General features: G+C 52.9%; 9 protein-coding genes across 9 annotated transcripts; 6 read left to right on the forward strand and 3 right to left on the reverse strand.

Moving 5' to 3' along the window:
• The first annotated feature begins 217 nt into the window (after positions 1–217).
• On the forward strand, positions 218–2,243 carry LAESUDRAFT_724385 (aldo/keto reductase). Its single transcript, XM_040908601.1, has 12 exons — positions 218–478; positions 541–560; positions 614–717; positions 777–880; positions 942–979; positions 1,036–1,243; positions 1,299–1,365; positions 1,415–1,460; positions 1,516–1,571; positions 1,628–1,668; positions 1,730–1,863; positions 1,922–2,243. The coding sequence occupies exons 1-12, from the start codon at positions 416–418 to the stop codon at positions 2,070–2,072; spliced, it is 1,032 nt and encodes a 343-aa protein (XP_040765654.1). The 5' UTR covers positions 218–415; the 3' UTR covers positions 2,073–2,243.
• An 802-nt stretch (positions 2,244–3,045) lies between these two features.
• LAESUDRAFT_724388 (uncharacterized protein) lies at positions 3,046–5,775 on the forward strand. The gene is made up of 12 exons (XM_040908602.1): positions 3,046–3,183; positions 3,236–3,284; positions 3,334–3,429; positions 3,479–3,563; positions 3,618–3,714; positions 3,771–4,157; positions 4,210–4,590; positions 4,644–4,809; positions 4,860–5,321; positions 5,384–5,395; positions 5,455–5,506; positions 5,560–5,775. The coding sequence occupies exons 1-12, from the start codon at positions 3,154–3,156 to the stop codon at positions 5,636–5,638; spliced, it is 1,896 nt and encodes a 631-aa protein (XP_040765655.1). The 5' UTR covers positions 3,046–3,153; the 3' UTR covers positions 5,639–5,775.
• A 645-nt stretch (positions 5,776–6,420) lies between these two features.
• Positions 6,421–7,166, forward strand: LAESUDRAFT_88357 (uncharacterized protein). The gene is made up of 2 exons (XM_040914859.1): positions 6,421–6,844; positions 6,904–7,166. The coding sequence occupies exons 1-2, from the start codon at positions 6,540–6,542 to the stop codon at positions 7,058–7,060; spliced, it is 462 nt and encodes a 153-aa protein (XP_040765656.1). The 5' UTR covers positions 6,421–6,539; the 3' UTR covers positions 7,061–7,166.
• A 1,262-nt stretch (positions 7,167–8,428) lies between these two features.
• Positions 8,429–9,609, forward strand: LAESUDRAFT_677112 (uncharacterized protein). Its single transcript, XM_040905644.1, has 4 exons — positions 8,429–8,704; positions 8,760–8,835; positions 8,885–9,213; positions 9,270–9,609. The coding sequence occupies exons 1-4, from the start codon at positions 8,513–8,515 to the stop codon at positions 9,489–9,491; spliced, it is 819 nt and encodes a 272-aa protein (XP_040765657.1). The 5' UTR covers positions 8,429–8,512; the 3' UTR covers positions 9,492–9,609.
• A 373-nt stretch (positions 9,610–9,982) lies between these two features.
• Positions 9,983–11,305, reverse strand: LAESUDRAFT_749150 (kinase-like protein). Its single transcript, XM_040911546.1, has 3 exons — positions 11,218–11,305; positions 10,322–11,155; positions 9,983–10,259 (listed from the first exon to the last, which is right to left on the reverse strand). Exons 1-2 carry the CDS (start codon positions 11,256–11,258, stop codon positions 10,339–10,341), a joined length of 858 nt encoding a protein of 285 aa, XP_040765658.1. The 5' UTR covers positions 11,259–11,305; the 3' UTR covers positions 9,983–10,259; positions 10,322–10,338.
• A 196-nt stretch (positions 11,306–11,501) lies between these two features.
• Positions 11,502–16,503, forward strand: LAESUDRAFT_697968 (uncharacterized protein). The gene is made up of 10 exons (XM_040906328.1): positions 11,502–11,762; positions 11,824–11,943; positions 12,003–12,114; positions 12,164–12,460; positions 12,511–12,597; positions 12,650–12,781; positions 12,832–15,871; positions 15,927–16,018; positions 16,075–16,192; positions 16,252–16,503. The coding sequence occupies exons 1-10, from the start codon at positions 11,542–11,544 to the stop codon at positions 16,374–16,376; spliced, it is 4,344 nt and encodes a 1,447-aa protein (XP_040765659.1). The 5' UTR covers positions 11,502–11,541; the 3' UTR covers positions 16,377–16,503.
• Positions 16,504–16,661: 158 nt separating this feature from the next.
• Positions 16,662–18,466, forward strand: LAESUDRAFT_88410 (DNA glycosylase). The gene is made up of 10 exons (XM_040914860.1): positions 16,662–16,767; positions 16,818–17,176; positions 17,253–17,271; positions 17,330–17,409; positions 17,478–17,551; positions 17,665–17,694; positions 17,782–18,052; positions 18,111–18,181; positions 18,255–18,392; positions 18,453–18,466. The coding sequence occupies exons 1-9, from the start codon at positions 16,754–16,756 to the stop codon at positions 18,360–18,362; spliced, it is 1,026 nt and encodes a 341-aa protein (XP_040765660.1). The 5' UTR covers positions 16,662–16,753; the 3' UTR covers positions 18,363–18,392; positions 18,453–18,466.
• Positions 18,467–19,102: 636 nt separating this feature from the next.
• On the reverse strand, positions 19,103–20,810 carry LAESUDRAFT_88480 (RTA1-domain-containing protein). The gene is made up of 10 exons (XM_040914861.1): positions 20,670–20,810; positions 20,490–20,585; positions 20,273–20,417; positions 20,108–20,220; positions 20,018–20,040; positions 19,887–19,967; positions 19,792–19,831; positions 19,556–19,721; positions 19,433–19,503; positions 19,103–19,382 (listed from the first exon to the last, which is right to left on the reverse strand). Exons 1-10 carry the CDS (start codon positions 20,680–20,682, stop codon positions 19,171–19,173), a joined length of 960 nt encoding a protein of 319 aa, XP_040765661.1. The 5' UTR covers positions 20,683–20,810; the 3' UTR covers positions 19,103–19,170.
• A 367-nt stretch (positions 20,811–21,177) lies between these two features.
• On the reverse strand, positions 21,178–21,524 carry LAESUDRAFT_724396 (uncharacterized protein). Its single transcript, XM_040908603.1, has 3 exons — positions 21,495–21,524; positions 21,371–21,443; positions 21,178–21,315 (listed from the first exon to the last, which is right to left on the reverse strand). Exons 1-3 carry the CDS (start codon positions 21,509–21,511, stop codon positions 21,244–21,246), a joined length of 162 nt encoding a protein of 53 aa, XP_040765662.1. The 5' UTR covers positions 21,512–21,524; the 3' UTR covers positions 21,178–21,243.
• Between the last annotated feature and the right edge of the window lie 319 nt (positions 21,525–21,843).

Genomic DNA, 21,843 nt, shown 5'->3' on the forward strand with positions numbered 1-21,843 from the left:
TGTCCAACGATTGACTGGGAGTGGGAAAATTTTCCATCTCGGCTGAGGGTTGTTAGTGTTCAAACGTTCACTAGCACTCTTGAATTGCAGTTATAGGTTCTCGGGCCGTAGAGCGAGCGCAGGATCGCAGCTGACCCACCCGTCGCCGAATAGCAGCTGACTAGTCTGCGCTCGGACTATGACGTGGGTTCTTATTCAGGACTACATCTCAGGCCGTCAACGTTCAACGTTTAAACGTACGTAAGCTAGCGTCAGACCTTCCGCCGACACCATGACGCGTCGAACGGCATCTTGGTCTATCTAGGCTAGGTAACGGACGACGGTGTGTATATAAGGCGACTGTGGAACAGATAAGTTCATTGCCACTCGGAACTGCACGGTTTTAGGGAGAAACGGCAACAACAAGACATTGAACATGATCCACACTACCACTCATCTCGGAGGGACTGCCAGCGACGTTGTCGTTGGCAAGGTAGCGGTATGTCTCATAGCGGGGAATGACTTTCTCCAGGGTCGCTTATCATACGCCCACCGTTGTAGCATGGCTTGATGATGATGACGTCGGCAACGTTTCCTCCGTACAGCTTGTGGCTACTCATGCTATATTACACAGCTGGAGAGATCCGCAGCATTCTCTCCCAGATGAAGAAGCCTTCGAGGCTATCAAGGCCGGCGTCGATGCTTTACCTTCCGGTACCAAGATGCTAATCAATAGCGGTACGCTTCCATTGCTAATCACACATGCAGTGCTGAATCATCATTATTCGTGTTGACAGGTGAATTCTATGGGCCGAATCTCTCTACGGCCAACTTGGAGCTAATCGCCAGGTTCTTCGACAAGTATCCTGAATATGCTGACAAGACCTTCCTGTCGGTGAAGGTACACTTCATACGTTCATGTGGGCATACTCGGAGCTGATTGGACGGCATTTGGCATCTAGGGCGGTGCAGTAGTCGGCGAGCTGAATATCGATTCATCGTGTGTACTCTTCAGGATTCCTCGTACGCTCCGTACGACCTGAGACGTTCGTATAGGCCAGAGAACCTCAGACGCAGCGTTGACAAGATCAACTCTGTCCTTCGCGGCACGAAGAAGTTGGATTTGTTTGAGTCTGCTCGAGTCGACCCGAAGATTCCCATCGAGGAGGCCGTCAAGACGCTGGCGGAACTCGTTAAGGAGGGAAAATTCAGCCACATTGGCTTGTCTGAATGCAAAGCGGAGACTCTGAGGCGCGCGCACGCCGTGAGTGCTCGCCACCATCGGTTGACTGACAATGGACTAAAAGCAGCTCTGCTAGGTTCATCCCATCTCGATCGTCGAGATTGAAGTCAGCCTTTGGTCTTACGAGGAAGAGACCAAAAAGGGTGGGTAGTTCGGTCGTTCTGGAAGGCATAGCTAATGGTAGCTGTCTAGTCATTGCTGCAGCCAAGGAGCTGGGCATCGCAGTCGCTGCATACTCGTATGTCCTTTTGGTATCCCTCGAGATTGAATCATTGCTGACGAGTCCTGTGCAGCCCATTGGGAAGAGGCTTCTTGACTGGTTCTATCAAGAAAACTGACGATCTAACTGGTGAGTGTGCCTCGCATTCACAAAAAAAGATTTGACGAATGCATTCGCAATCGCAGATGGCGATTTTCGCCGACAGATGACCCGTTTCCGCGAAGAGGTGACCATACCACAGTCTCTTCTAGACACGCGGGCTGATCAGAATGTTCCACGTGGTGCAGCACATCGAACAGAACCTGGCGTTCGTGGAAGCTCTAAAGGCTATCGCAGCAAAGAAGAACATTACACCAGCCCAGATCGCGATCGCTTGGGTCTCATCTCTCGGAGAGCATGTGATCCCTCTTCCCGGCTCGTCGTGCGTACTTTGGCCATTGATGCTTGCTATCAGTGTAACTGACCACGAATCGGGATAGTAACAAGAAGCGCACTCTTGAGAACCTCGCCGCAGCGGATATTGTCCTGACGGAGGCTGACAAGGCTGAGATTGCCAAGGTCATGTCCGAGCATCACATCAAGGGCGATCGTTACTTCGGTAATGATGCTGCTGCGATGCTGTGGGGTTGAAGGGGATGGATGAAGCTTGATCGATTTTTAACGTTCGTTCTCGCTAGTTATGATTACGTTTCATCTCAAAAAAAGAGAAATGTTCAAAGCTTGTATAAGAGTAGTCTTCTGGGTAAAATGATATGCTATCTGTACATCTCACCGGCAAAAGAACGAGAGCATTCGTAGACAGACCATGCCGCAGAATCTGCAGGACGACAGAAGCACCCAGACTCAAACCCAATATCCCGAAAAACTTAATGAATAAATGAACAGTACTCAAGCCAGCCTCGAACAGTGCATCAGCGGCTTCTGCCCGTATAATAGGTTCGACCGTTTCGTAGATTGCCTCCTTGGCACTTGCCTCTGAGAGCGCGGATTTAGCGAGAAGGTTCCTCGAGCTCAAGACACCGGGCCGAGGCCTGCTAAGAAGAGATCGCCACGCCAACTATAGCACACCCCCCCTCCCCCTGCGTAAGTCGTGCGACGATGCAATGTCCGCGGTGACCACCGGAGTACAATTAAGGCGTTGCCGGTGGGGAGCACGACATGGCCATGGTAGTAATAGTATCTGCCATGGCAAATGAGGGGAAAAAAGCAAAATATAATGAAAAGTGGTGGGGCGAGGGGGAACCGAACCGGGTACTAGTACCCCAATTCAATCCGCATCGGCAAGCAGCAGGAGCAAACTTATCACATACTGTCATACCTACCCAACTGGTCCAACAGTCCCCACTATGTGCGTTCAAATTCGCACCGTGGCATTCGATTAAAGCATGGAACCCTCGATTTCGTATAGCCGCAAGTTTTTAAGGAAGGAACACATGGAAATCGGGACCTCTATCTTAGAAAAAGCGAGAGTAAGGAAGCTGGCATAGGAATGATTGGAGGTACCTTGCGGAGGTACGGTATTACCAGGGAATCTGAAGTCCGATCTGTTTTCCGCGACGGTGTTTTCCGCTTTCTGCTGTGGCTGCATGCTGTGGCACCAACCCCGGCTTGCGTTCCTCACCGTCTCCAAGTCGGCTCTGGTCGATTCGTGCGCTCAAGCCAACTCACTGTCTTCCTACACTATCTGTGTATTTTGTAGCTCGTCGGCGCCATGGATGACGAAACAGCAGAGATTGAACTGGTACAGTACTCGTGGTAGTATTGACTCTCGCAAGCTGAGATCCTTCTCGCAGCTGGAGCAGAACCTCAATAAGACGCATCAGGTATCACAGAGGATGACTTGTAAGTATGCTAAAGCTCTCGCCATGTCGCGAGTTATGCAACCTTGCAGCGATACTCTCCAGCTTCGACACTCGCCTTGTGAAACTCGAGAAGTCCATTCTGCCACTGTACACTTCCACCCAACAGCTCACCAGACGAGCGAAGAGTAAGTCTGCAGAGAACGTGAACCAAGCAAGCGTTGAAGCTGAGAACAGACATCGAGAGTGCGCTCATGAAGATCGACGAGATTGCCAGCTACCAGGAAGGTATTGCTGCTGAGGAAGCTCTGATTCTGCGCGGGTACGTGGGTTCAGTAATATCTCTATATTGAAACATCACGAAGGTTCGCTTCAGCCCACAACAAGGGCAATTGCAGGATTATATAGAGGTTATGCAGCGCATGAACGTGACCATTGCGTTCGGCGCCACCGATGGCGGTGCTCGCGAAACCGTACGTGTTAACCCAGCAGTAACCCATGCTTATATGAATCCTCTTGACTTTTTCAGGCACGCCTCATCGAGACCGGCGCGAGGAAGCTCATCCATCTCTACACCAAGCTTGTCGCAGAGGGCTCCTCCGGGACGCCCGTCAACGGCCCCGAGTTTGAGCCTATCCCCTTCCCGCCCGCCGTCCTTGCCTCGCTACATCCGCTCGTCGACTTCCTCCGCAGACTACCCCTCCCGTCGACGCACCCGTCGCACCCCGCTGCGCCTGCGATCCAGGCGGCACTCAAGGAGGCACAGAAGGGCTACGGCGACATGCGCGGTGCATGGTCGAAGAAATGTCTCGAGGTGTACGGAAAACGCGTGTCGGAACGCGCGAGTAGCGTCGACGGGCTGGTGGCGGGGCACGATTTTGAGAAGTTGGTGCAGAATATCATGGACGTTGCCGAGGTGCGTTTGCGAGTCCATCACTTGTAAGTTGGTGTGCTCATAGCGGATGCAGGATGAGTATCACCTCCTAACCGAGCTCGCACCTCTCATCGCTCCCGCAATGATCGCCTCGACATACACCACTCTGCTCAACCCGCTCATTTCCCTTTTCTCCAACACTCTTTCGTCCCTGAGCACACTGATCAAGCGCTCGCTGCATAGATACACGCTGCATGCGCTCGCACTGTACACTGCGCTTAATGGCGCTCAAAGTCGCTGGGACGAAGTTGTGTGGCGGCCCGCGGGGCGCAAGGAGAACGAGCTAAAGGATGGGGTGCAGACGATCAGGGGCCTCTGCCAGCGTAGCTTTCCCGAATTCCTTGCGGACATTAAGATGGCGGCGAGCAGCAGCCAGGGCGAGTTGAGCACAGGTGTGATTGATATCACGATATCGGTGAGCGTGGTTCGAGTTGCGTTGATATGCACCAGTTTTGATTGTTGGCGTAGACCGTAGAATATCTGGAGCGGCTGCCTGAGGTGCGCGGCGCTGTGGGCCCAATGTTGCTCTCGCTCGGCGATGGCAACTGGAAGATGGGCGAAGGCGCACAGGTCGGAAAGAAAGCTCCGAGGACAACAGAGATTAACGAGCAGACCATCCTGGAGCATTTTACTTGTAAGTCCACGCCATTAACGCCAGACAGCCATAGACTGACTGGGTCGCAGTCGACATTGTCAATATGATCGTCAACACGCTTCAGGCGCTGTCCAAGTCGAACAAGCGGCCCGCGTTCGGATCCATCTTTCTGCTCAACAATGTCTCGTACCTTCTCACTCGCCTTCTGCTCAAGCCGAAGCACCCGGAAATCTCCGGGCTGCTCTCCAAACCAGCGCAGGACATTCTGCGGTCAAACTTCCGCACGGCGAAGGCCGCCTATTTCGACTCGAACTTTTCGCCGCTCCTACAGACGCTCGGAGATGACCGCGACAAGAGCAAGAGTGCGACGAAGGAGAAGTTCACTCGGTTCTTTGACTTGTTTGACGAGGTTGCGGAGCGTCATCATTTGGCGAGGGTGCTGCATGATGACGATCAGGGGAGAGAGACTGTTGCGGATGAGGCAGTCAAGTTGGTCGTGCCGTCGTTGCAGAAGTTCATACAGAAGAATCTCGGCAAGGAATTTAGCAAGAGTGAGTATTCACTTGTTGTGGATCTTGGTTGTTTGGTGCTGACTGAGGACGTGTTCCCGCAGATCCGAAGAAATGTGAGTATTGAGCATGATTCTGCCATCCCATGTCCGCTGATTGTGCGATCCTTTCTTAGACATCAAGATGTCAGCAGAAGAAGTCGAGTCCCTGATCAAGAGCTTCTATCTGTATGCCGTCAAACGTTTCCGCCTTGATCTGTCTTTGCTTATTTGCTTTATAGTGATCGAGACAACACCGTTCCTCCTCCGGCGGAGCGAGCAACAAACAATCTGCTCATTCAAGCTGGCTGGAGCCGCTAGCGAATGGCACGCGGAGACATATACCCGAGCTGTGTTGTGCGTTGCGCACGGCAGTCCGATCGACCGGCCGTAATTTATTGTCGTGGTTTGTTCGCTAAGACAATGCGGATTGTAATGTTATAGCATTTTGGACGGGACAACCGACTCGAACATGACACTGAACGTAAGTACTGGACTCTACGTGTGAGTCGAAGAAGTCGTTGAGTCCGTCAAAAGTGTGAAAGGGTTGTGAACAACCTTGAATCAGAATCTTGCATCCGTGTAGCGGATTAATGCTAATATGTCGTGTGAATTTACATTACATAAATTATTCAGGTTGTTGCTTAGTATCCAACCTAATTCTCCCTGCGTGCACTCACAACAAAGAAAGTACAACTCTCGTTGCAGGAAGGGCGTTAGAACTGAGTCGAATAATCCAGCCTTCCTTGTCAAGCGAAGAGTTTTGGAGAAAGGGGCCCATTTTGTACCCTTGCTGTGCATGAATTTCTGCGAAACTAACTCAGGAAATGAATAGAGGGGGAAGTCTAAGGGAACCCATAATTGTTCGCGCCTTTTTCACAATAGGAATCCTTCTTTGCGGTGACTCTAGCTTGCTGCGATCTAGTGTCAGACGCAGTCGTGCATAGCAATATCTTCAAGGCTTCTCCGAGTTTCGCCGTATGACACTCCACCGATGACCGGAAGTAGATCCCGGCAGGTGTTCCTCAGTCCCACATCGCCATCCGCGCACTGCGGGCCCGGTGAACTTTGATCGAAACGTGCGCCAGAGTGGCTGGGCTGGTAATAGTACCGGTAACTCCTTGGACACGAATCGCATCGAGGACCGGGATGTTCTCAGGTTTTCGCAGCACGGTGTTCCCGCCTTAGTGGCATCGAGCGGATACGAAGAACCTTAAATTAAATGGGCGAGGCATATTTAGCAAATGCTGTCAAATCTTCGAAGAGTGCCACAGGAGGGACGAATAGCGATTTCGTTCCGGTAACACCAATGTACATGGCCCCGGATCCGAACTCCTATTATGCCTCGACGTTCATGCCAATGACCGACTCATATACCACAGTGACAGCTCAGCAATTTCAACCTCAGCTACAGCCTATGCAAGATCTGGTGTCGTTCCTGCCTGGCGATGATCAAGAACCAGGCTTAGAGTCATTTGTTCCGGATAACATGCTGGAGATGTGGTCAGCCACTCCGAGTGGGTTTGAGTAGGTGTCTGGTTGCTTGAACTATGATGCCGGATCTCAAGCTATACATTGTCATGCAGGTGGAACGATTGGGATTCGTACATGAGCAACTTATGTAGTGCCCGGACGTTCAAAAGGACAAGCCATTTTACTGTACATCTTCTAATGGGTTGCGGAGCATCATCTCCCTCCATACCCCCTTTCACTGATCATATGCAGCCGGACTTATTTCTGTGAAAAACATTGTCGTTGTTCTGCATGGAAGCTATGTGCCTGGTACGTCAAATTCACGTCCTAAAATGACGTCGCTCGTGCGGTGGCCATGCGATACAATCTATAACGGAACATTGTTTTGTGAGTCGTTCAGCGAATAGACATATTCCAGACGCAGAGGTTGGTGTGGCTGTACATCGCTGACATGGTACGTGGTTCCGGTCGTCATAACCTGAAGAAGAGATAACAACACTCGTGCCGTGGTTTGCGAAGCGATACGGGTATCTCTGTGGACGTGATGGTCCGAGAGCCGCGTGATTGCCAAAGTGGCGAGCGCTTCCCAACAATCCAATTTTTTTTGGCTCAATGAGGATCGGGATTGAGACCGGGGAGAAATTCGAAATTCCACAGTGTGCAGCAGTAAGTCCACTTTCTGGAATCAAACGGAGAAGTAATTGCGCTCTCAAGAAATCTAGTGCACAAATTGAGATACAGGGCCCGAGTAAACACAGGATAGTTACTAGTGTTTGTGCATATTCTTAATCGTGTTGGATCACCGAAACGCGACTATGGGAGGAAAGGTAGTATTGGCGGTCTTACGCACACTAATTACGTATCAGAAGGGTCCGAATGATATCTAGGCAAGCCTTCTGTCATATTCGATCTTCAAGCTTCACGGCACAGTGCAAAATGGCCGGAAACGATGAAGTTGAAGGGCGATTTACTGATAGCGCTGGGCAGTATGCTTCGATTCGTATTTTCCGATGGCGCATTTAAGCCGCATGGGATGATCGAAGTCTAAGACTGGTGAGGCTGTTAATTTCGTCAATTCAAAGCTCCTCGCCTCACCCACCACTGAACACAGAAGCGAAATTCATCGGAGAGCGATCGCCGTGTCTTTTACGCGAGCACATTCATTAGATGCACCGGTGTCTAGCTTTTGAACCCCCATCTGGTACGGTCTCGAGGAAATTGTTCAAGCTCCGTAAGTCATGGCGCACGGTGCATGATCATGATCCTCATGTAACCCACAGTGGTCTATGTCCCCGTAACTATTGAGGCACGAAGAGGCCATAAGAACGTCCCATCTCCCTGCAGGAGCTCAAGCCCTCGCCGACAATCAGTAGGATCTCCTCGCTTTCGCAGCTATGCCTACCACGTCAGCGTCATTGTCCTATATGTCACCGTCGATGACATATATTTCCATTGCGACCTCCACAGCTACCCCGTATCAGCCTGCTAGTGACTGGGGTAGCAATGAACAGTACTGGTTTCAACGATCTGTCAATGTTGGAATCTACGTCGGAACTGCCATGCTGGGTGTGTCTGCTCATACTGTGTCAACTGATGATTCACAAATGCTCACTTCGCCGGCTTGTTGCAGGTCTACATACGACTACGGCTTTTGCAGCCGCATCCAAGGTCTGGAAGGGCAAACCTCCCGGTCAATTTGGATGGCTGCCTCTTGTCGCGGTGATGTGGATCATGGGTGTGGTGAATATTGCATGCAACATCACGTTGGACCAATCCAGCTGGTTCGACGGTGTCAGCGTCGTCTCTGGAGACATCAGCGGCATCACACATACTGTGACCTACCGTAACGCCCCTGCTAGCCTGGCGGCTGTGTCGACGATCTTCGTCAACCTTATTCTAGCTGATGGGTTTCTAGTACGCCCTCGATTTATATCGCAAGAAATCCCTTCATAGATGATCCTTTTCACAGCTCTTCCGTGCACATACCTATTGGAAGAAGTGGTATATTACGGCTCCTTTGACTGTGGCTTGGCTCGTAGAGATAGGTGAATACCATGCTGTAAAGCGGTGGCGGCATCTGACTTGAACCTACAGCTTTTGTGGCCGCACAATGCGCTATAAATAATGCGCCATACTCCAGCTTCTGGGTAGGCGCGGGATCTGGCATAGACATTCCAGGAGTTGCTGTCTCAGGGGCCTTGCGTTCGCTTCTCGGCATCCTCATTCTAGCGCGCATCCTGTTCCTCCGTCGTGCGGTCGCGAGTACGCTCCCGCCAATGGATGGCTCCACCCTTTCCACATTCCAGGCAGCCGTCGTGGAGACCGCACTGCCATATGGAATAATTTCTTTGGTGTACGTGATCCTGTATTGCATCGGTCTCACGGCCGCGAACTACTTCCTTCCCTTGATTGTCCAGCTGCAGGTGGGAAATCCCTTCTAGATTGCGAATGGAATAGCTAACAACGATAGCATTTTTAGGGCATCATTATCAACTGCATCCTGATGCGTGAGCGCGGCCCCAAAGCACAGGAAGTAACGACCAGGACGATCTACGCGGACGTCCTCCCTATCGTCGCAGTCGAACTGCCACTCTCTGAGCACGTATCGGCTGCGACGATCCCATCATCTATCTACAGCGCAGAGAACACGTCCAAGCGATCGCTCCAGGAGAAGTCTCTGCCACCTGCGTATGTTGTCTAACCGTCGTGTGAGACTTTGTACAGCAGCTTGTGCGGAGAATTCTACCGGGTTAATCGACGTTTCCCTCGAATGTATCATCCTGTGTACGGACCTCTCATACGAATGCGTTATATCTTTGGTACCGCCCGTATGAATATCTGTTGCTCTGTAAAGGCCGTAATTAGACCAGTGTGAAATCAAGGTTAGCGTTATGCAGCAGTACAAAGAGTTCACTTACTGGGACGAAACAAAGCAACGACTGCCCTCTCAAGGAACGTCCTGCGAAATTTCCAACACAGGTACGTCACTTGCCATGCCACTTAGCCGCTTATGCGCATGCATTAAGCAAGTATCAGGCAGCTAGATATGTTGTCCCGAAGCCTCCTGCTGCCGCGGCCAAGAGGAACGTGCAGGAAGACATCAAAAGCATCAGCTGCTCCGATCCTTTTTCAGTCAATGAGCATCGGCATCGAAGTCAGCCAAGGGTGTTTCGTTAAGATCAGTTCGGAATTGCGAGGATGGAGTCGTGTCTCATTCTGAGTAGCGAAGCGAAATGCGGACACTTAGTACGTGAGCGTAACAAGTCTACTGACAAAAGTTCCAATGTGACAATGTCATGAGCTTACAGTATCATCCCTCGTATACGAATCTTCGTTTGAATGCACACAGAGACACCCAGGAAATTGAAGTATGCAAACCGACGCGAAGAGCTCAACACATCCTGATGGGTATCACTTAACACATAATCGCACACTCACGCGTAGCAAAACACTTTCAGCGTCCAAGGATCTATGTGGAGGTGGATCATTCTGAGTCAAGAGACATCAATCGCTTTGGACACATACACATACCGCACCGTCATCCCTGATTACCACGGAAAAGCGAACTCCCACAGTCGGTATTCGACCTCTAACTCCGTGGGATATTGAGGGAAAATGCGCGTGAAGAGATCACACCACTCCTTGTAGCGCGGGTATCGGATGTACAGCGCATACGTGTACTCCCAATACTCCGGCATCCATCCCGCACATTCGAAGTCGATAAGAGCGCAAGGCTTCTTGTCATCGTCTACGAGTATGTTATAAGGACTGATGTCGCCGTGGGTGAAACAGATCCTGTGAGGCTTTGAATGGCTCGCGGACGGCACATCTCCCAATGTCTCTTCGTAGCCCTCCACTAACTTCATATGAAATTCCCTCTGAGAGAGAAATGGCCCCACCGTCCTCATATGGCTGATGCGGTTGCTTTTGATAGGGTAGCCACCGAACGCACACACGGCATCTGGGTCTGGGGGATCAAGGGACCGCAGCTGGTCGAACCAATCTCGAAGTGTATCTTCGACGACCTGCAGCTGGTGAGGCGAGAGGTTCCTGAGATTGCCTATACGTTGGCCAAGCTGCTTGCCAGGAAGCTCAGTCATCAGCATCCAGACCTTGCCTTCTTCTGCAGGTGCAATGTCTAATATGATAGGAACGGGAATCGTGGTGTGCGTGGCCACGTATTTAGTGGCCAGAGCTTCTTGCAGGTAGCCTCGTTTGAGATACACGCCAAATGGTATACGTGCAACGCGTACGTTCTCAATCCAATCGCCGTAAATGATTCGTTTGTTCATTCTGAACATTGCGGCGTATACAATTCCCCGAAATCTCTTCGGAAGGAAGAGACACAAGAACCGCCACGATTGCCTGAAGAGACATGATGAATATTGAAGATTTCAGAAGCTAGTTGCACCTTCCAGTGCGCATACCTTACTGTAGTGTTCATTAATGTCCAGGCCATAGTCATCATTTGAGACCAAGACGGCTCGCAAGAACTTATAGTAGTCTGCAGTTTCAGTTGGTATTCGTACTATTCCAGGACCTTTGATCGTTGTACTGACGTCTGCGTATGGAAGATGCGCGCTCCGATGCAACTTTCGACTCCCGCTCGGCAAATGCCTTGCTACTGCTGCTATTCTGCTGAATTTACGAAAAGTTAGATAAGGCTTATCATCCGCAGCTAAAGTGGAAATATCCTCCCAACGTGACGCATCACCGAACACGTCGCCTTTGCAACTCTCCTTCCACACATCATGAAGCTCAAGGAGATCCATAGGACGTCGACGTTCGCGTGGTCTCCGTCGCCGTCACTCCCCCTGCTGGCAACGGGGACGGTCGCGGGCGCGCTTGACGAGTCCTTCAGTAACAATGGACAGCTCGAAATATGGGCTCCGGACTTTTTGGACAAGAACCAGTTCGACTTGGGCGAGGAAGGTCAAGCAGGGCCCAAGGCATCCGTCACGACCACGTCAAGGTGTGTAGCAGGCTGCTGAGATGCACTTCATCGTTGTCGAACGTCGTGACCATACGCGCAGATTCAACCGCCTCGCATGGGGATACACTGATGGACCTCGTGCGCGTGGTGTCATCGTCGCAGGCATGGAAAACGGCGAACTTGACATCTGGGATCCTGCCAAGATTCTTGCTAATGCAGAGTAAGTACCTGCAAGTCGTATAACGCGTCGCATTGCCCGCTGACCGTCTGCATTATCAGTCCTGCGGATTCATTAATACTAAGAAATAAGACGCACACGGGCGCGATCCGCGGTCTGGATTTCAACCCTATTCAAATGAACCTGTTCGCTTCCGGTGCAGTCAACGGGGAGGTGCGTGTCATGACATCGCGGGACGCGCAGCGCGCTCAGCACGTTGCAGATATATATATGGGACCTCAAGGATCCGAGCAAACCATACTCTCCCGGAACCCGTAGCACGAAACTTGATGAGATCACCGCTCTTGCATGGAACCATCACGTCCAATATGCTCTCGCGGCATCGAGCAGCACGGGATACACGGTCGTGTGGGATCTTCGTGGAAAACGAGAGGTTGCGGCATTGGCGTACGGTGGTGGTGCCGGTACGCTAGCAGGAGGCATGCAAGGATTTGGTGCAGCGGGTATGGCGATGGGTGGAAGACGCGGTATGAGCGATGTCGCTTGGCATCCAGACAATGTCGGTGTTCTGCTGTCTGATAGTGGTCGCCATGCTCATGGACTTTGCAGGCAACAAGATTGGTCACGTCTTCTGAGGACGACACGTCTCCTATTATCATGGTATGGGATCTCCGAAACGCTCGTGCGCCCGAGAAGGTCTGAAAATGTTGCATAATGTTATCTGTTTGAAGTACTTAGATGCTTTCAGATCCTTACAGGGCATGAGAAGGGCGTCCTCTCGCTATCGTGGTGCAAGCAAGATGCTGACCTGCTGCTTTCCTGCGGTAAGGACAATCGCGCACTATGCTGGAATCCACAGACGTCGGAGATCATCGGCGAGGTATATATTCTGTCGCTTCCAAGCAAACAGCCACTGATCTATCATTATAGCTGCCTCCTGCAGATAACTGGGCATTCCAGGTTCAATGGTGCCCTCGGAATCCTGACTTGTTTGCGACCGCGTTCTTCGACGGCACGATCGGCATCCATTCAATCCAGTCCACGAACGAGGCGAGCCAAAACGTCCCAGCCACTCCGCAGCCTGATGCTTCTGACATCTTCGGTGCGAGCGGGTTCGCTCGTGCGTCGCGAGCAACACTTTCCCTCAAACATCCTCCAAAGTGGTTGCGCCGCCCAGTCTCGAGTTCTTTCGGTTACGGTGGTAAGCTTGTGTCTGTGTCCAACTTGCCGTCAGCGCATGGGAGGACGCAAAGCAGCGTCGTCCATATCCGCAAAGTGGTCACTGAGAAGTCCATTGTGGAGCGTGCGACCAAGTTGCAGGCTGCGATAGAGGGTGAGACGATGAGCAGTTTCGCTGAGGAGAAGACTGCAGAAGTTCTGCGAGAGCCTCAGGAGACTTCTGCAACCTGGAAAGCATTGTTGAGCTTGTTCAAGGCAAACTCCAGGGACGAACTCATCACCCTTCTGGGATTCTCGAAAGAAGAGGTGGCAGCGAAGGTTGCAGAGGCAGTGGCTGCTCTTAAAGCCGCGTCGCAAAGTTCTGCAGCTGAAGCGAAAGGCGAAACAACTGAGACGGAACTCAAGGCTCCCGTCGTCTCGTTCGCAGAACCTGAGAGCGAGGCTCGTTCCGATAGCGGCGAAGACGTGTCCTTGGAGTCTACTGGAGCTGTAGCTGAGGCGACGCCCTCTGAGGTCAGTACCGGTGCTGCGTCTGATAACACTAACACGGCCCTCGCCGACGGCGAGTCCACGACAACGGCGCCGAGCCTGTTCGGAGACGAACTGATCGGTACCCCGCAGACCGATGCTGCGGCAGACTTCTTCGGCAGTATTGGGACGGCGCGCTCAGCAGACGATCAGATGCGGATCCCCCACACGAACTACGCGCTTGATTCGTCCGTAGCTGCTACGATCGGTTCCGGACCATCGTCAGTTACGTCGGAGGTGCTGAGGAACAACACGTTCAAGATCTACCCGCCTGACGAATCAGAGACAGACCGGCTGGTGACGAAGGCGTTGGTGCTCGGTGACTTTGAGTCAGCAGTCTCCCTCTGTCTGTCGTCTTCTCGCTTCGCCGATGCCATCCTGCTGGCTGTCAAGGGTGGTCAGGAGCTCTTGCAACGCACGCAAAAGGCGTACTTCGAAAACCAGACCGCGACGCTTCCGTATTTGCGCCTGTTCCAATCCATCGTCACCAACGATCTCGCAGATGTCGTGCAGAATGCAGATCTGCAGGAGTGGCAGGAAATCTTCGTCGTTCTCTGCACGTTCGCTAGCCAGGAGGAGTTCTCTAGTTTGGCGGAGCAACTTGGCCAACGCCTTGAGTTCCAAGCAGACGTTGCAAGGGCTTCCGAGTTTCCCGGCGCAGAGCGGAGGGCAATTGAGTACAGGAGAAATGCGACTCTCACCTACCTCGCAGCTGGGCGATTGGAGAGGTTGGTCAATATATGGATCGAAGAGATGGCAGAGGAGGAACATGGACTTGTTGAGAATGAGAAGCTTGATGGCTCTCGCTACACTGCTCACGCCCTCGCCCTTCAGACTTTCGTCGAGAAGGTCACCGTGTTCCGCAGTGCCATCCGCTATGAAGACACCGACCTCACGCAGAAGAGCTCGAACGAGGAAGCAGATGCAAGAAGCTACAAGCTCTCCGGTTTATACGATCGTTACTACGAATACGCCGATTTGCTCGCGTCGCAGGGCCTTGTTAAGGAGGCAGTTGCGTATCTGAAGCTCACTCCTCCAGACTACCACGGCTGGCCTGGTTCTGCATTGGACTTCGCGGAGGGCAGGGAGCGTCTACTGATTGCTGCTGGTGAGGGACATGCTGCTCGGACGTCATCCCTGCCGACCTCCACTACCACGAGGGCAGCCAGTGTTGCTCCAAGCAGCTCAATGTATGGATATACCTCATACTCTGCACTTAGCCAGCCTTCGGTTGTACCTCAGGTTCCTGCTTCATCATCGTCCATATACGAACCGTACAGTCGGGCGGGTCCAACCTCGCAGACCTATGCTCCTACAGCACCTGCAATGTCACAAATGCCCCCATCCCAGTCCTTCCAGTCAACGGCGCCCATGCCATACAACCAGAATGTCTACGCGCGTCCTCCGTCGCAGCCACAGCAAGCCATCCCGCTGGCCTCACAGCAACCCCATGTCCTACCTCCGCCACCGCGTGCGACAAGCGCTATCCCCTCCGCACCTTCTGCGAAACGCGAGAACGGTGGCTGGAATGACGTGCCGCACCATGTCACCGGCCAGCGACGGTCGGGCAGCAATGCCAGCAGACCCGCCGCGATCATGTCTCCTTTCCCGAATGCACCTGCATCGCCGGGTATTCCCGGTACGCCCACCTTCGGACACGGACAGCCTCCTGCGACGCTCCCCCCACCACCAGGCCCTGGCAGTGTGCAGGCGCGTCCGCCGCCGCCACCCCAGGGACATCGTATGGCTCCTCCGCCGCAGGCTGGGCCGGGACCATACCCGATGCGACCACCGTCAGGTCCACCTGGTGCACCTGGCCAGCCGATAGCGCCGGGGCCGGGACGTATGATGATGACTTCCCCCCCTCCGAACGTCGGTGTGCCAAGGGCGCCTCCCCTTCCCGCTGTAACGCCAGATCCGTATGCGCCTTTAGCCCCGATACCAGGACAGACGCCTCCGCCACACGGACATCTTCCTCCAGGTGCCCCTCCTCCTGGTCCATCAGGTCCGTATGTGCATGCAACGCCACCGCCACAAGGCCCTCCTCCCATGCAAGGACAGTTTATGCAGCGCATGCCACCCCAGCAACAGCAACTCCAGCCGGGGACCTTTGCCCCTCCATTGCCCCGCATGAATCAGCCTGCAGGACCGCCACCACCGCAAGGTCCACCGCAGGGTCTACCGCGCGGCGGAACACCTGGAAATGGCATTGGAGGGCCGTCTGCTCCGCCTTCGCGAGCAGGCCCCCCGCCTCCGAAGTATCGTGAGTTCGATCTCTGTTGAGCGTCACCGTGCCATCTGACGTCTACTTTTCCTAGCTCTGGGTGACCGAAGTCATATACCCGATGACTTGCTCCCTGTATACAATGTCATATCTGGTCAGCTGGAGAGGGTGAAGCAGATTTCTCCGGTCAGTTCATGATAGCTCTTTGATAGGGAAGGATGACTGAGAACATGTTCATTCAGCCATCACAAAAACGTCTGACGGACGATTTGGAGCGCAGAATCAACCCGCTGTTCGACGCGCTCAACTGTGAGACGCTATCGAAGCACGTCCAAGAGAAGCTCATTGTGCTGTCTAGAGGTGCGTCCATTCTCCCTACATCTGCTGATAAGAAGTTGACCGATGGCATCTGGACGTAGCTATGGAAGCCCACGATCGTGAAGCGGCCCTGAACATCCATATGGACCTGCTCACCAGCGGCACGTTAACGGATGATATCGGGCTGTGGATGTCTGGCGTCAAACAGCTCATCGTGCGCTTGTGATCGCTCTGGTGTTTTCTGCCTTGTCCTGTATCGCATGTTACGAAAATCCGGGCCCGGCCTGTTCTCCTTGAATGTGAGAGCGTGGTGCGGCGATTCGGCGGGCTCTCAAGGACACGTACTACCCCTCCTGTATTGTATTAGATACTCGGTATTCGAATCTTGGAATGACATGTCCGCCATATTTATTGGCTGATATTGGTCAGGCGGTGAGCTAGTGACTGTGTGACACGGTTATGCGGTGACTGCCGTGGGTCGTTGTTTGACCTCTCTCTTGGGCGCCTGTTTGCCACCTACTACTACCGCCAGCATCTCGCAGTCGCAGATCGCGCATCTGTCAGGATACAAGGATTGCACCGTGATGAAGAAAGAAGAGACTGATGAGGCTGCCCATGTGCAGAAATTCCGTACTGCTCTCTCTTTATATGCTTACTCCCCTGCCAGTCCGACGAGATCAGTGCGATTGGCAAAGGCCTCAGCGCCAGCCTCCCCCAAGCTGTCATCGGATGCATCCTCGACTCCAGATGAGTCTCAAAGTGAGAACTCGAAACCTCGTGCAGGAAAGTTGGAGTCCAAGCGTGTCACCCGGACTCGCTCGAGGGTAGCAGCGACGGCGAAGGAGACGACGCTCGGAGTATCCGGCAGTACTAGCGCTCGGAAGCTTGATGTGAAGTTTGAGGAAAGAAAACCCGTCAAGCTCGAGCGCATCAAATCGCGGACGCGGATAAAGCGAGGATACGCTCCTCCGGAGACGTACGCCCACCTCGAACCGCTTCAGGATTACTTGAAGGAGGAATTGGACAGTGAGCGCTCGAGCTTCGATGCTCATCCGCGACCGATGGAAGACCTACTGACGATGTCCTGTGTGTCTCGACATAGTATTGTTTTGCGGAATCAAGTAAGTTGCTGAACGATGCAGGCCGTAGTGAAAGCCGGATTGATGGCCGGAACGTTAGCCCTGGAATCCAGTCGTCCAAGTCGGGCCACCATTTTGCACACGTAACGAACCATTTCTGGCGGTGTCTGCATGATTCAGGTGAAGCGACACGACGGCTGATCTGCTCTTGTCCTGTTTTATCTAAGAGCTGTTTGTGTTTTGGACAGGTCTCACTGACGCCCCAGAGCGATTGCACCCTTCAGAAAATCATACACTCCCGGAGAGGTTCAACCTAGGTCTGGCAAGTATCTTCCTTCTTAGTTGTCACTAAACTGCGCATGCTTCTGCTTGTTGGTCTCAACGCATCTAATCGTCAGCACTTCCAGCTGACGGCTGCTCCTTGGCTCTCTACAGACCAACATCGTCGCTCGACCGAGCGCTGAGGTCAGGCTGCGCTTTGTTACGCACACAGAACACCTCTGACTTTGATTTACTGCGACGTGGTTCGGTCATAATTCCCAATTGCTGCAGGCAGCAGAACTATCCAAGGAAGAGTTCAAGGCGGCCGTTCCAGAGCTCTTCGCCAAGATTGCGCGGTACCGGCCGCGCATCATGTGCTTCGTGGGCAAGCAAGCATGGGAGGCGGTGGAGAGCGTCGTGCGCCCGCGGGCTGTCTATCCGATACAGTCAGATGATGAGTCTTTGGGATCCGACGGGATCCCAGCTACTCCGAAGAGGAGGAGAAGATCCAAGAAGGCAAAGTTTCAGTTCGACATACAGCCGTACAAGGTCGTGCATCCTGGTGTGTCTACGTCGAAACATGACCGCAATAACTGGCGTATTGAACGCTATTCGTTCAGATGGTGTTTCTGTGCACGAGACGCTCTTCTTCGTCCTACCCAGCACATCTGCGCGGGTCACCACGTATCAGGTTCGTCTCCTTCAGTAGCACGAGCAAGATATATGTTTCAAGCTGACTTGTGGCTGTGACGGACTTCGTGCAGCTTGCGGACAAGACGGAACTGTTTAGGACTTTGAAGCGACGGCTGGAGGAAGTGAAGAGCGGTGCATTTGATACGAGCAGGATGGCGGTGATACCTCCTTTCAAGTAGTACTGGAGTCTGCGACATACATATATGCTGGTGAGTGACAGGTTATACATAGATGCACGATGCGGATGTTCAATCTCCTCCTCGATTCAGTCGTGGTGGCCAGCTCGAATGCAGTATCATACCAGACAGCATATGTGCGATGTTCGATTACATTGATTGACAGGTATTGTTACCAAGATCCCGGCGGGGCCAAGCGAGATAGAGATACACACGATTGACGAGGCCTACATACGTGCAGCCACCCTGACGCGATCTCGCTGACCCGATGACATCCCGAAGTCGTCCCGAGCCTCTCGGCGCCGGCACCTCGGCACGGAGCCAGACGCCGCTCAGGCACCTATCTGGATCTGCGATCTCTTGCGCAGTCAAGTTCGTCTGCGATTTGCAGACTGCGCCGCAGATCAAAGACAAATTTCTGGGGGCAGTGTGCCACCTTTCCCTCCCGGGATTCGCTGACAATTCAAACACGATAAGCTCCATCACCTCCCGCAGCTGCATACCTGCAAGAGTATTCCTATGGCTCGAAAATGCACCCTCCGAGCAGAAACAACTCCCGATTCTATTGATCGATGCTATGCGTTGTGTCATCGTATAAGGTATCATCTAAAGAGGGACATGCTTGTGAGGTTGTGCTATGGAAAAGAAGGAATCCAGATAAAGCACAAAATGTAAGTAAGAGATATTTACAACCCGATCTATATTTACCTACAGCCATCGCGTCGTCCGCGTTCTATCGAGTCCAACAACGGCAATCTAAGTCTGGGGCATGTCCTAGCCTTGCCAGTGCAGTCTAGCATACGAACGGCACTCACACCCCTTGCTTCTTCATCTCCCACATCTCGCCCTCCCCTGCACTTTCTCGCCCGCTCTGAGGCTCCTCTTGCGCCTTTTGCTCGCGCCGATCGTCCTCTGCCGAGGCGTTCCATGATCTCCATGTGTGCCATGGCCCGAGCAACCGCCCTGGGTGAAACAGGTTTACGGCAATCATCGCGAATGCGATCATCATCCCGTCGAGAATGACTGCAGTACGCTGTCAGTGAGAATACAAGAGAACAAAAGAGGAGACGCACCGAAATAGCGCTGTGTGGTGATGATGTGGCCATCCCATCCATCTGCGAGCTCGAACGTCCGGTACCACGACCTATCTTCCCGGTCAGCGGCACATACTCGCACGAACCATGATGCGTACGCACCGAATGTATATGCAGATGCTGCTAAACGCAAGCGCACCTACCATCTGCTTGAGCTTGCTGTCGAACGTGTACGGCGTATGCACACAGATGCGCCCACCAATCGGCCGGTCGTGCAGGTAGCGCATGATGAACTCGACCGCGAGGAGCATGTAGAACGAGATGGAGGCTGTACCAAGGGTGATGGTGGTAGCAGGTGAGACAGATTTAGAAGAGAGAGAGGAGCTGAGCGAGCGTACCAAGTTGAAATACAATACCAGCGAGCATGACATGACCGCCCTGGGTGACATGGCGTGAGTGGGGGCAGGAGTGAGTAACAGAAGCGCACACGTACCGGAGTAGGGCTCTGGTAGTTATTTACAGCGGCAGATGCGGCGCCACCTCCAACTCCTTGGATTACGAGGGCGATGATATCCTGTGCGTAGCGTTAACGATGTTAAAATGTTTTGTAGGAAAGGTACGTACGCAGCAAATAAAGATAATGGAATCTGATGTACGCCACATCACAGCAGCAAATGAGAAAAACAGCAGGAAGCGCAGCGTAAGGAGACGTACACCACTTGGCACTAAGCCGACTGTATTGTTGGCCCAGCCTGTGAATAATCTGCCCGAGAATGATGAAGCTCGCGGCCACAAGCGGCGTCGGCGCGATGATTGTGCACACGATCCTGATATCTTTCTGTCAATGCGGAAGGTGAATTGGACAAGAGGCGCACGCACTGCATTAGAAAGGGGTCATTCCGCAGGACATTATACGAGGACCATAAGCGGCCACCCCAGCCGATGATTTCGATTGCGCCGGCGAGAACGGCGGTAGGGAGCATGAACCATAGACGATAGTAGATCGCCTGCACAAAGTGGCATGCTGCCCGCGAAAAAGAAGCGCAAAGCGCGAGGTGAGTGGGGTCGGTGTACGAGGGCGAGCAGGGACGCGTACCTGTGCTTAGGCTGAAGATGACGATGAAGAGGATGCCCACCCAAGCGTCGGGCGTGTACCCGTACGGCGAGGTTAACGAGTATTGGTCGCTGCGCGCTACAAGTGCGAAAGCCGACAAAAGCCGGCGTGTCCGACGGCATGAGCCTCACCAGGTCTAACGTTAGGATCGACCGGACGCACCTTCGATCGACATCAGTATGCACACTAAAACAGTTTAAGATGAAGAGAGGTAAGAGAAAGGAGACAAGAGTTGAGTAGAGAGGAGGGCAGGGACCGGTGCAGCATGGAGTTCGGGACGGGTGTAATTTAATGGCTCTGAAGGAGACGGACGTGCCGGTCGCCGCAGCATACGTGAAGAATCCGGCTTCTCATTCGGCCTCAGGCATCGGTCGGGGGCCCTCCGAGTGCAGAGGAGCGGGCACGATGCGCCAAGCACAAGAGGTGATAAGATCACGATCTGAGATTGCGCCGATCCTGCAATGGTATCACTGGTATGCCCCGACGCTGACGGCATACGGTGGCTGGCAGCAATTGCAGCTCGTCATGATTGAAGCGACCATTGTCGTCAGCACACTTCTGAAATCCAAGTGGGGGAATCAGAAAATGCATATCGAAGCTGCAGAACCGCAGAAGGTTATCTATTGCATTTACCCATGCGTCAGTCTGCAGCTGGCCTTTGAGCATGAGGCTGCGACGGAGGAATGGCATGTATTCTGCCTAACAGGATAGCATTGGCGGCTGAGTACGCTTTGGATTACCAGGTACTGATAAGTATTTGGTGCCGATACTGCAAATGATTAATCAGCGGTAGCGGGCATCTAGGCTGCTGATGATCCCGTTAGTAAGTGAGGTTCCAGCCATCCACGGAATTGGGTGGTTACCAGGTTAATTCCAATGGACGGTGCGGTTGGAGGGGGGATGGGTTTGACACGTTTTTGTTTGCTATGTTCGCACCTGCGCGCATCGGTTGGCCATTTCTCGCGAAAGCAGGCCATGCAAGCGCACTGGTTATTCTGACACATTTCATATGAGGTCTGAATCTATCTTCAAGATAAACGACAGGATGCCACGGTGTATGCTTCAATCTAAATGAATTGGAAGGCGGCGTACGCAAAGCTTAAGACCCCTTTGAGAAGGTCAACGGCGGGAAGCCCCGAGCATAAAAATCGACAAATAACTTTGATGTATGAAGTATGAACAACCCCTCCTTGTTCAGCCACCGACTACTGGCGCGCAATTCAAGTTCCGATAAATACAGGTCACGTTCACGTGCGCAACGTGCTGAAGCGAGCAGTGGCAGCAGTCCCACCAGGGCGCATCAAGGACCCCGTGACCGCAAAAGTTCATGACAGCG

This window comes from Laetiporus sulphureus (genome assembly GCF_001632365.1).
Source record: "Laetiporus sulphureus 93-53 unplaced genomic scaffold LAESUscaffold_13, whole genome shotgun sequence".
Taxonomy (NCBI): domain Eukaryota; kingdom Fungi; phylum Basidiomycota; class Agaricomycetes; order Polyporales; family Laetiporaceae; genus Laetiporus; species Laetiporus sulphureus.

Bases quoted from the DNA above. Each gene is read 5' to 3' on its own strand.
- LAESUDRAFT_724396 (XM_040908603.1), bottom strand. The intron at 21,316-21,370 runs GTAACCACCCAA...CGGGATCATCAG, and splicing joins CGTCCATTGGAATTAACCTG to CAGCCTAGATGCCCGCTACC.
- LAESUDRAFT_697968 (XM_040906328.1), top strand. From the start codon at position 11,542: ATGAAGCTCAAGGAGATCCATAGGACGTCGACGTTCGCGTGGTCTCCG. The intron at 12,115-12,163 runs GTGCGTGTCATG...AGCACGTTGCAG, and splicing joins CCGGTGCAGTCAACGGGGAG to ATATATATATGGGACCTCAA. The intron at 12,782-12,831 runs GTATATATTCTG...CTATCATTATAG, and splicing joins CGTCGGAGATCATCGGCGAG to CTGCCTCCTGCAGATAACTG.
- LAESUDRAFT_749150 (XM_040911546.1), bottom strand. From the start codon at position 11,258: ATGATGACTATGGCCTGGACATTAATGAACACTACAGTAAG. The intron at 11,156-11,217 runs GTATGCGCACTG...ATGTCTCTTCAG, and splicing joins TTAATGAACACTACAGTAAG to GCAATCGTGGCGGTTCTTGT.
- LAESUDRAFT_88357 (XM_040914859.1), top strand. From the start codon at position 6,540: ATGGGCGAGGCATATTTAGCAAATGCTGTCAAATCTTCGAAGAGTGCC. The intron at 6,845-6,903 runs GTAGGTGTCTGG...ATTGTCATGCAG, and splicing joins GCCACTCCGAGTGGGTTTGA to GTGGAACGATTGGGATTCGT.
- LAESUDRAFT_724388 (XM_040908602.1), top strand. From the start codon at position 3,154: ATGGATGACGAAACAGCAGAGATTGAACTG. The intron at 3,285-3,333 runs GTAAGTATGCTA...GCAACCTTGCAG, and splicing joins GGTATCACAGAGGATGACTT to CGATACTCTCCAGCTTCGAC. The intron at 3,715-3,770 runs GTACGTGTTAAC...TGACTTTTTCAG, and splicing joins ATGGCGGTGCTCGCGAAACC to GCACGCCTCATCGAGACCGG.
- LAESUDRAFT_677112 (XM_040905644.1), top strand. From the start codon at position 8,513: ATGTGGATCATGGGTGTGGTGAATATTGCATGCAACATCACGTTGGAC. The intron at 8,705-8,759 runs GTACGCCCTCGA...TCCTTTTCACAG, and splicing joins TTCTAGCTGATGGGTTTCTA to CTCTTCCGTGCACATACCTA. The intron at 9,214-9,269 runs GTGGGAAATCCC...TAGCATTTTTAG, and splicing joins CCTTGATTGTCCAGCTGCAG to GGCATCATTATCAACTGCAT.
- LAESUDRAFT_88410 (XM_040914860.1), top strand. The intron at 17,695-17,781 runs GTCAGGCTGCGC...CAATTGCTGCAG, and splicing joins TCGCTCGACCGAGCGCTGAG to GCAGCAGAACTATCCAAGGA. The intron at 18,053-18,110 runs GTGTGTCTACGT...CTATTCGTTCAG, and splicing joins GTACAAGGTCGTGCATCCTG to ATGGTGTTTCTGTGCACGAG.
- LAESUDRAFT_724385 (XM_040908601.1), top strand. From the start codon at position 416: ATGATCCACACTACCACTCATCTCGGAGGGACTGCCAGCGACGTTGTC. The intron at 718-776 runs GTACGCTTCCAT...TCGTGTTGACAG, and splicing joins CAAGATGCTAATCAATAGCG to GTGAATTCTATGGGCCGAAT. The intron at 1,669-1,729 runs GTGACCATACCA...CACGTGGTGCAG, and splicing joins TGACCCGTTTCCGCGAAGAG to CACATCGAACAGAACCTGGC.
- LAESUDRAFT_88480 (XM_040914861.1), bottom strand. The intron at 19,832-19,886 runs GTACGTGTGCGC...CATGTCACCCAG, and splicing joins ACTACCAGAGCCCTACTCCG to GGCGGTCATGTCATGCTCGC. The intron at 19,722-19,791 runs GTACGCTCGCTC...CCCTTGGTACAG, and splicing joins TGGTATTGTATTTCAACTTG to CCTCCATCTCGTTCTACATG.